This window comes from Drosophila miranda (assembly GCF_003369915.1).
Source record: "Drosophila miranda strain MSH22 chromosome Y unlocalized genomic scaffold, D.miranda_PacBio2.1 Contig_Y1_pilon, whole genome shotgun sequence".
NCBI lineage: Eukaryota > Metazoa > Arthropoda > Insecta > Diptera > Drosophilidae > Drosophila > Drosophila miranda.
Window position 1 is genome coordinate 34,798,824 of NW_022881603.1, and position 10,579 is coordinate 34,809,402.

At 44.9% G+C, this 10,579-nt stretch overlaps 1 protein-coding gene and 1 long non-coding RNA gene across 2 annotated transcripts; one reads left to right on the plus strand and one right to left on the minus strand.

The window, feature by feature from the left end:
* Positions 1 to 8,299: 8,299 nt before the first annotated feature.
* On the minus strand, positions 8,300 to 9,482 carry LOC117189567. The gene is made up of 3 exons (XM_033394717.1): positions 9,345 to 9,482; positions 8,663 to 9,280; positions 8,300 to 8,604 (listed from the first exon to the last, which is right to left on the minus strand). Exons 2-3 carry the CDS (start codon positions 8,688 to 8,690, stop codon positions 8,330 to 8,332), a joined length of 303 nt encoding a protein of 100 aa, XP_033250608.1. The 5' UTR covers positions 8,691 to 9,280; positions 9,345 to 9,482; the 3' UTR covers positions 8,300 to 8,329.
* Positions 9,483 to 10,031: 549 nt separating this feature from the next.
* LOC117189587 lies at positions 10,032 to 10,466 on the plus strand. The gene is made up of 2 exons (XR_004473456.1): positions 10,032 to 10,142; positions 10,206 to 10,466. It is a non-coding gene; the product is annotated as an uncharacterized LOC117189587 (long non-coding RNA).
* Positions 10,467 to 10,579: the final 113 nt, after the last annotated feature.

The window sequence follows — 10,579 nt, forward strand, 5'->3', positions numbered from 1 at the left end:
TGTTCCACAGAAGTCGGTCGGGCAGACCGATCATGGCTTTAGGGACTGTATGGCATCGGAGAGGCGAATTTTCTGCTACCGGTGTGGAAAGCCCGATGCATATTGTCCAACCTGTCCGAATTGCGCGGGAAACGTGAAGAGGGGTGCGATCCAAGCAGGCGAATCACGCTCACAGAAGGGGCCTGCGCAGAGAAAGTAGAAGAAAATAAAAATGAATTAGATAGACGTAAATTGCATGCTAGGTTAAGGAACTTATCATATGAAGAGCGCTTAAGAAATTATTTAGAAACCAGAAATAGAATATTTTCTGAACCACGAGTGGATGGTATGCGAGCACTGTCGGTGCGGGTGAGAAAGGCGAGATCCCGTTTTAAGCAAAGGCGAGCTATGAGGAGGCAGGTGATTGCTTCAGTAAAGCGTTGGTGCAAGAAAGACCCGAGAGTTTTCGCAGAAATCTCGATAATGGGCGAGTCCGTGCGAGGCCTGTTGGATTCAGGCGCTACACACAGCATGCTAGGGTGTAATGGTCAGGAATTCCTGGAGAAGCTGGGCGTGGAGGCTCGTCGATATTCTTCTATAGTGAAGGTAGCGAATGGGGAAGATCGCGCAATCGTTGGCCGAGTAGAATTACCGGTGAAATACAAGGGAGAGGTAAAAAGATTAACGTTTTTCGTATGCCCTTTCTTGGAACAGGAAATTTACTTGGGGGTAGACTTTTGGCGGGGATTCTCATTGGCTCCTGGGGGGATGGGAGAAGGTCCAGTAGAGGCATCTCACAGATTAGTGGAAGAAGTGCTGGCTGATCAAGTCGCTCACTATGTGGAAGGCCCGGAGAAGGAGATAGTGCAGGAAGAATGGGAGTTGTCAGAAGAGCAAAGGGCAGCCTTGGATCAGGTGAAGGCAGAGTTTCTGACTTTCGAAGCCGTAGGCCTGGGGAGGACGTCGAGAGAGACTCACAAAATTCAGTTGGTGGAGAAGGCCGAGCCTGTGAAGGATCGACATTACCCGCTGTCGCCAGCGATGCAGGAAGTGGTGTGTGGTGAGGTGGACAAAATGTTGGCTTTGGGAGTCATCGAGTACAGTGATAGTCCGTGGAGCAACCGTACCACCGTGGTGCGAAGGCCGGGCAAAAATCGTTTCTGTCTCGATGCCCGAAAGCTCAACAAAGTAACCATCAAGGACGCTTACCCACTTCCTAGCATCGAGGGGATCTTGTCGCGTCTCGATCAGACGATATATATCTCCAGCGTCGACTTAAAATTCGCTTTTTGGCAAATCGAGCTGGACGAGCAGAGTCGACCATATACGGCGTTCACGGTGCCGGGACGGCCTCTGTACCAGTTCCGTATGATGCCCTTTGGCCTCTGCAACGCCGCTTAATGCCTATGTAGACTGGTCGATAAGGTGATTCCGGTTGAGATGCGTTCAAACGTCTATGCGTATCTCGACGACTTGCTGATTATAGCTGAAGACTTCCAAACGCACGTGAAGATTCTGCGACAGGTTGCCGAGCGTCTACGAGAAGCAAATTTAACGATAGGGCTGAGCAAATCTAATTTTTGCTATAAAAACATTAAATACCTGGGATTTATAGTGGGAGGAGGAGCGCTGAAGATGGATCCGGATCGTGTGTCGGCCATTTTGCGCATTCCCGAGCCGCGATCTGTTCGAGAATTGCGTAGTTTCCTGGGAACTGCGGGCTGGTACCGGCGCTTTATGAAAAACTATGCTGAGATGGCCGGTCCGCTCACAGACGCCCTGAAAAAGTCGGGAAATGGAAAGTTTAAATTGACGGAGGAGGCAAAACGAGCCATGGGGGAGCTAAAAGCTGCACTCACCTCGGCACCAGTCCTGGTACACGCGGATTTCAAGCGGCACTTCTACATACAGTGCGACGCCTCACATTATGGAGTAGGAGCCGTACTCTTCCAAAGGGATGACGAGCAGAACGAGAGGCCCATAGCGTTTTTCTCTGCCAAACTGAATTGCCACCAAAAAAACTACTCGGTGACAGAGAAGGAGTGTCTGGCAGCCCTCATGGCGATCCTTAAGTTCCGTCCGTACGTAGAGCTTATGCCGTTTACAGTCATAACTGACCACGCCAGTCTCAAATGGCTCATGACCATGAAGAACCTGGATGGTCGCTTAGCTCGTTGGTCCCTTCAACTGCAGGCCTTCGATTTCGGCATAGAACACCGGAAAGGAGCGGACAATGTAGTGGCAGATACATTGTCACGCAGTATTGAAGAGCTGGAAGTGGATCCGAGTAGTATCCTGGGTTTTGAAACGGTGGAGTTTGAATCTGGAGAATATCAGGAGTTAAGGAAGGAAATAACAGAGAACCAAGACCGCTTACCTGATCTCCAGATTGTTGACGGCATGATATTCAAGCGCATGCGCTTTGAACGATTGGATGATCAACTGGAGGGCGCCGTCTGGAAATTGTGGGTTCCGAGTTCGCTGACGGCCGCGTTGATAGACAAAGCACATTCGGAAGAGAAGACAGCGCACGGAGGAATCGCGAAAACCTTGCACTTATTGCGTAGGCAGTTTTACTGGCCGAACATGGCGATAGAGGTGCGGGATTATATCCGACGGTGCACCGTGTGCAAGGAGTCGAAAGCGCCGAATTATCGGATGCAGGTCGGGATGGGGCAAGAAGTGGTCACTGAGCGCCCGTTCCAAAAACTTTATATTGATTTTTTGGGCAAATATCCGCGGTCAAAGAACGGTCAGGCGTGGATATTTATTGTAGTTGACCAGTTCTCTAAGTTTACATTCCTAAAGACCATGACCAAGGCCACAGCAAAGGAAGTTGTAAGATTCCTCGTTCACGAGGTGTTTTACAAGTTTGGAGTGCCGGAGATGATTCACTCGGACAATGGGGCTCAGTTCGTCTCGAAAAATTTTAAGGAGATGACCGATGCATTCGGAGTCACTCATATGAGGACGCCAGTGTATTCTCCGCAGAGTAACGCAGCCGAACGCGTGAATCGCACAGTACTCAGCGCGATTCGGGCGTATCTGGAAGACGATCACCGGGACTGGGATGTGCATCTGCCGGAGATAGAACTGGCTATTAGGAACTCGGTTCACGGGGCAACAGGCGAAACACCATTCTTTGCAGTCTTCGGGCAGCAAATGTATTTGCATGGGTCATGCTACAAGCTGGCAAAGCGACTGCGGTCAATCGGCGAGCATGACATATCGCTGCTGGAGGGTCAGGACAAGCGACAACTCATCCAAGAGAGGATTCGCGCTAGTTTACATCAGGCATACGAGCGTAGTAGGGTAAGATACAACCAGCGAGCTCGGGTGTTTTACGCGAGGCCGGGACAAGAGGTATTCCGCCGAAATTTTGTCCTTAGTGACTTTGGAAAAGGCTTTAATGCCAAGTTCGCGCGCAAATTCATCCGATGCCGGGTAGTGAAGCCAGTAGGAGAGAACGCGTATGCTCTGGAGGACCTTAACGGCCGTCCCATAGGAGTGTACCACGCCAAAGACCTGAGAATGTAGTGAGGTGTGGGTGTGGCCTACGTTGGGCGCGGCAGAAGAATGCAGGGCACGCCGGCGTGTACTCAATAGTGTTCCGGAATCCGGTGGGCATGCCCACGCGTATGTTGTCCCTCCTGGGACTGACGACATACTCGTGGTGGTGTTCCAGTCCCACCTGAACGATAGGTGGCCAGGGCTGAGGGCGACGCGCCATCTAGCGGAAGTCCAGGGAGGCTCGATGGTGTATGGTGACATCGGGGGGAGCTGGAGCCCTCACTGGGGATATAAGGAAGAGAATAGGATTAGTTATATGTATTAGTAAGGGAAAAAGGGATAAATAGGAGTGAAAATATTAGAAAACGTGGATTGGATTATAGAAATCGTGGAGCGTGGACGGAGTAACGTCGAAATTGGAAATTTTGTGCTTAAAACAGAAAGTTTGAAGTGAGTACAGAAAAGGCGGGCGATAAAATAGGTTGTAATGCAGAAAATTTTACAAACAGCCGGCAAGGAATATAGCCACCAGAACCGGGCCAGAAGGTTTCCTGGAGAGGGACACTGGAGTTCGAGAAAGTCGACTGCAGAGAAGAAGACTGCCCAACGGAACCTGAGTGAGTACGTTCCAGTTGCGCGTGTGTGAGCCAAGTAGCGCGGGACGTGTGAAGGGGGAGGGTGAAAGAGAACGATTTAGCTGCCAGGGCGATTCTAGCCACACCGCACGATCGTTGCATCGCCTTCCAGTGCGTGCCACACGTTTGGTCTCATTCACCAGGTAACAACCCCGAAACCCTATTCACACACACACACACGCGCACACGTATACTCGGACCTATATAAATTTAGGGCTGACCGGCCACGGCCAGCGATCGCCCACGTCGTTTGAATTTAAAGAAAAAAAACATAGTCCGCACTCCAAACACCGTTCCACATTAAATGTTATTTTGTTCCGTGTGTTGTCCTTTATTTAGTAATTAGTATTAGCTTAAACCGTTTAACGTACATTGAAAAAAAATATGTAAAAACACCAACACCTTTCACGAACCTAAATCTGCGATCAGCTGTTCAGTGCCAGAAGATTAACCCTTAGTGGGTGACGCGGGGGTCCCATCAGTCCACCGTATTTGGTCGAGCGATTTGTGAAAAAAATATTGTTTATTGTTTATGACCCGGGGACCCTTAACAAGAGCTCTTGGTAGGTTAAGTCTCCGTAGGGGCCCGAGTTAAATTAACTCCCGTAAAACTGGATCCACTCATCTACACATATTCCATTACGTATGGGTGAGGGTATCCCTGTTTGGTTGAACGAAATTTCAGCAGTTATTTCCTTGTTTGCCTTTGTGTCGAACGTTTTGGTGTTTCTTAGTGGTTAGTGATAATTTGGAGTATAGCTATTTATTAATGAGAAAGATGAAATTGTCAATTTACGATTATTAAAGCTTGGATATATATTGAAGCATGATGCCTTAAATTTAAAATAGAGGGAGGACGCGTGGCGTAAGCCATGTATTAGGCCAGCCGTTACCGTTCCAGCAGAGGGTGGCCAAAATGAACGTTGTGTTTGGTCACAGGTAGGGCGGGCGCGCGAAGTGATAACACCCAAGCTTCACCCACTTGATAGCCGTCTGTTTATGATTTTCTTTGTTGTTGTTAGGTTGTTGTTAGTTTTGATGTCCCGAGAAGTAGTATGTCTCCTTTTTTGTCTACATTTGGCGGGCAAGGGGAACTACCCAGCCCTGGGGTCGACAGCTAGCCGGCATTGCCCTCTGGGAAACAAGCTAAGTGTAACAAAAAAGCTGATGAAACCTTACCCGTTTTCCACAGTCGCCTCTTTGGAACAGCGCACGTGGTGGAAAATGCATTTGGGCATTTAAAAGCCAGATTTCGAATAATCGGAAAAGGTCTTGATAGCCACCACAAAAATAATAGCGCCATAATAATGAGCTGTTGTATTTTACACAATATATTAAATATGCACAACAGCGCGATTAATGAAAATTGGGAGCTTGCAACAAATGAGCAGCGCGAACAGCCCGATACCAGCAACAGTTCTGCTGACTTTAATCAGTCAGCAGAACAGATACGATCTGCAATCGCAGATAATCTGTTTTCTCATCTGAGTTATTCCGATTCAATAACATTCATGGAATTGAATTTGTTGCAGTCAAAGTTCGTGTTGGCTCCGCATTTTTCTATTTAACCTGCTCTTACATTCCTCCCAGGTCTGATGCTGAGCTTTACTTACACCACCTCTCAGCAATTAATAATGTTGTTTCTGCATTAGGGTGCAATGATCGAATTATTGTCATGGGGGACTTTAACCTCCCATTTCTTTCTTGGCTGCCTTGTAATGACGCTAACCTGTTGTTTCCCTATTGCCATAATGACTTTATCAATGGGCTAACGGATAATTCCCTTGTCCAAATTAATGCCGTTAAAAACATTAGGGACAGACTTCTTGACCTCGTTTTTGTTAATGATGGTTCTCTTGCTACGGTATCTAGAGCAAGCCCAATATCTCTCCCTGAAGATCCTTACCATCCAACTTTGTTGATATCACTGGAGTGTACACAATCTGGAGGTGCTGACAGTTCCATGGCTCCTTGTCACATAAAGTGTTTTCGCAAAACAAACTTTATTGATTTAGATCTACATCTCTCGCGTGTTGATTGGTCGTTTCTTTATTCATTACCGAACATAGACGCAACTGTTAACTCGTTTTATAGTTCTAATTACTCCGCCCTTAATACGTTTGTTCCAGATATCACTGTACCTGTATCGTCCAAGCCTCCCTGGTTCTCCAAGTATTTGTCATACTTAAAAAATAATAAATCCCGGCTCTATAAAAAGTACCAGAAGTCGGGCTCCACGTCGGCCTTAGCTCTATACTCCTCCGCTCGCTCTCTGTTCCTTGCCGTCAATAGTCAGTGTTATAATCATTACCTTTCACAATGTAGTAGTAACTTTCGTAGTGATCCTAAAAAATTCTATTCGTTCGTTAACTCTAAGCGCAAGTCAAACGTTTTTCCTCCGTCCCTTCATTACCAGAACATAAGAGAAGCTTCTGCTGTTGGTATTGCAAATTTATTCGCTAACTTTTTCCAAACAACTTACTCGTCTCATATTTACAACGCATCCACTCCGTATCCGTACCAGCTACCTCAAGCTAACAGCATTTTTCTGCCCTTTTTCGAGGAAAGCGTTGTTCTGGAAGGTTTGTCATCTATGGACATATCGTTTTCTGCGGGTCCAGATAAGGTACCAAGTTGCATCTTAAAGCACTGTGCCCAGTCCCTTTTCAAACCCTTGACCTTTCTCTTCAACCTCTCCTTGGAACAGTCTTGTCTCCCAGTAATTTGGAATGAGTCCTACATCATTCCGCTTCACAAAAAAGGTTCAAGATCAAACATTGAAAACTATCGTGGTATCGCAAAGCTTTCCGCCATCCCGAAGCTTCTTGAGTTCCTGGTCACCCGGCAACTGCAACATCTTTGTTGCAGCTTGATATCTCCGTCGCAACACGGTTTTTTCAGACATCGTTCAACATCGACTAACCTTCTTGAGTTTTCTAACCTAATCCACCGTGGTTTTCAAATTGGTTTGCAGACGGATGTAGTTTTTACGGACTTCAGCAAGGCATTCGATTCTGTGAACCATGCTCTGCTTATTCAAAAGCTCTCTTTATTAGGGTTCCCAACGAATCTTCTAGATTGGATTTTGTCCTATCTCTCTAACCGTACTCAACGTGTTTTGTTTTCTAACGTGTTGTCAAATACTGTTAATGTTACTTCAGGTGTGCCACAGGGAAGTCATCTGGGCCCGCTTCTGTTTATTTTATTTGTGAACGACCTTCCTCAAGTTATAACATACTCTACTACACTAATGTATGCTGATGATGTCAAAATCTGTCTTTCTTACTCTGATTGGTATTTGCACACACGCCTTCAACTTGATCTAAGTGAACTACTATTGTGGTGTTCAACTAATCTTCTTTTTCTGAACCTTTCCAAATGCAAACTTATGACATTTTACCGTCGCGCTCCTCATTTTGTCTCATATGTTCTAGGAAATCATGTCCTTGAGCGAATTTCGAGTTCAAATGACCTCGGAGTCCTTTTTGATCATAAGATGTGTTTCAACACCCATATAGCTGCAACTGTAAATAAAGCTAAGGGTGTTTTAGCGTTCATCAAGCGTTGGTCCAAGGAGTTTGACGACCCGTACGTTACGAAACAACTGTACATCTCGTTAGTACGTCCTATATTGGAGTATTGTTCTTGTGTGTGGAGCCCGCAGTATAAAGAGCAGCAGGCTGTTATTGAATCCGTGCAAAAGCAATTTTTAATTTTTGCCCTTCGGAACTTTAACTGGGACTCGGGTAGAATCTTGCCACCCTACCGGTCTAGGCTAAATCTTATTGACCTGCCGTCGTTGCACCATCGCAGAATATGCAATGGCGTAATGTTCGTGCACAAGCTCCTTCTTGGGACTGTTGACTCCCAAACTCTCTTGGGTCAGATTGACTTGGCCGTTCCATCTAGACCTACCCGTACTTTTAGGCCTATCCGTCTACCCATATGTAGGTCTAATTATGCTGATCATGAACCTTTTAGGGTTTTATGCCATAATTATAACTCCCTCTGTCAAACCCTATCCCCTGAACTGTCTCTTAAACTAATTGCATGCAATATTTATAATCATTTAAATTTAGCTAACTTTTAACTTATCTTTTTCCGCCTTTAGTAACTAAGCACCATTATTAACAGATAATTTGTTAATTTAATAAATAAATAAAAAAAATAAAAAATATTGTGTAGACCGTAATGAAAAATTAAACTTATTTATTTTTATTTTTTAAAACTTCTAATAAGTCGTTCTGGAATTTTGTTTGGGTGCTGATCAAGTCCTGCACCATCTTTTCCTGCCTAACGTCGTGCTCCTCCTTCTTTCTGTGGTGGTCCTTTTGTTGTTCGAGACGCTCCTGGGCGATCTCTGCCAGCCACGAAATGTCGGTCTTTTTCTTTTTCTTTGGCGGACGCCCAGACAAGGTGCTGGAGCTACAAGATCCGTCCAGGTCCATCTCAATAATATCCGAAAAGTACTCATCAGTATCTGCAATGAACACCTTAAATGAAATATATTTTTTTAGCAATAAATTAATAAAACTTACTGTCGTTGTCCAATGTGCTCTGCTCCATGTTGTTTGCACTCAAGATGCCAAATCAGCGAACTTCAGTTCAGCGCCCTGAATGTGACGGTCAACCGGCGGTAATCTGATATCTTGCACATGCCGCAAGATCAGCATTATCGCTTATGCCAAGTCGGCTTACCGACTGTAGCTTTGTAGCTCTAAGTACATATATTTTGTAGCTTTGCATTCTTTGGCAATTAAATAATTTTGATTCAGCTTATGCCCCAGCTTGCTGGTGGCTCCTAGTTTTAGTTCTGTTCTTATAACGAAAGCTAACGCTTGTTAATAAACCTTGCTCCGGCAACCAGCCGTAAACACTTTGAATTATTAATTCTATACCACTGTACCACAAGGCCAGTGATAAGAGAGACAGTTATCTCTCCATCTTCATAGAGGATTCTATACCACGGAACCCGCACGAGGACCACCGCATCAAGCAGCTAAGGCTACTTGGACATACGGACAACTTAATTTACACATGTGATTTTTTGCGTGGTCCGCGCAAATCTTCAATTTTCTCCTTCCATATGTCAATCAGCAGGCTGTCAAGCGCGGCACTCCATTTCACCCTGCCGCCTGATGTTGTTCTCTTGTTTGCTGCATTGTGTAATAATATTATATATTATAAACAATAAAAAACAAATATATCTATTCAACGTACCACTGGAGGAGTTTTCTGGCACTAAATCCATTTTATTAATAAGTTTTTCGAAAATTTGGTCTGCTGTCCTTCCGAGCTGTTCTGTTGTTGTTTTTGTTTTTTGTTAATTTTGTCACAATCATTGCTTACGTTTTCGCAGTGAATACCATTTTTCCATTGTGAATGACAATTATTCAGAGTTGCATTTGAAAACCATCGGCTAACTATCGCATAGAAACGTGCGGTTTAGTAACATCCAAAATGGATGGTGGACTAACTGGGAAATTTTCGGAACGGCAAAACCTTACGGACCATCCCCGAAATGGATGGTGGATGGTCGTCAGTGTGAATAGCCTATTTCGGACCATCCCCGAAATGGATGGTGGATGGTGGATGGTCGTCAGTGTGAATAGCCTATTAGTAAGCCAGAATTATTCAACGGAATCTCTAAATTGAGCAATATGAACGACTATCCTCTTTCGTTTTTTTGTCTTGACCTATTTCGCTAAAACCTTTTTTTTACGAAAAATCCAATAAAAGCAATTATTTAGAATAAGCCAGTTAAGTAGAAAATTGAATCATTAATCAGTTGAAAATTTGTGGGCATGGCTAAATATTCTGTATAGCTGAGAATATTCGACAGAATATCAAAATTGAGGAACATTTATACAACTTGAGCTCGTCAGTATATTTACGGTATATTTTTAAAGTAAGACGGTATGTTTCGGTATATTTCTGAGGGTCACACTGGTCCCACTTGACGCGTACAAAATTTGACATCTACGGAAAGCGGCGCCAGATTGTGTGAAAAAAGTTGCGGTTTGTAAATTCGTTTGATCGAAATGAACGAAATTATTAAAGATACATAAGTTTATTCCGCAGCAACTGCTGTACTTTATGGCTGGCCGGCGATGCTGCCAACAATTCCCATGCACATTTCGGTCGTCAGAGCACGACATTTTCATGCGATACGCCAGCTCTTTGGGCTTGCGGGCGCAATGCGTGTTTAATAATGGCGAAATTATCAAAGTATTCAAGCAAGCTTGCCGCCATTACTTGGAGGAGCCGAAAATAATGACATTCTCGCCTTCGACGGCAATAAACATTCTAACCATGTTGGGACGATCAGGCAACTTGGGAAAAGATGAACTGAAATTGAGCTCAGATTACATTCCACAGCGTGGGTGTGTTGCTGAAATTTTTGGGCCTCATCTACCATTTCCGACGATCATGGCGCCTACGCCGCGTGTCAAGGA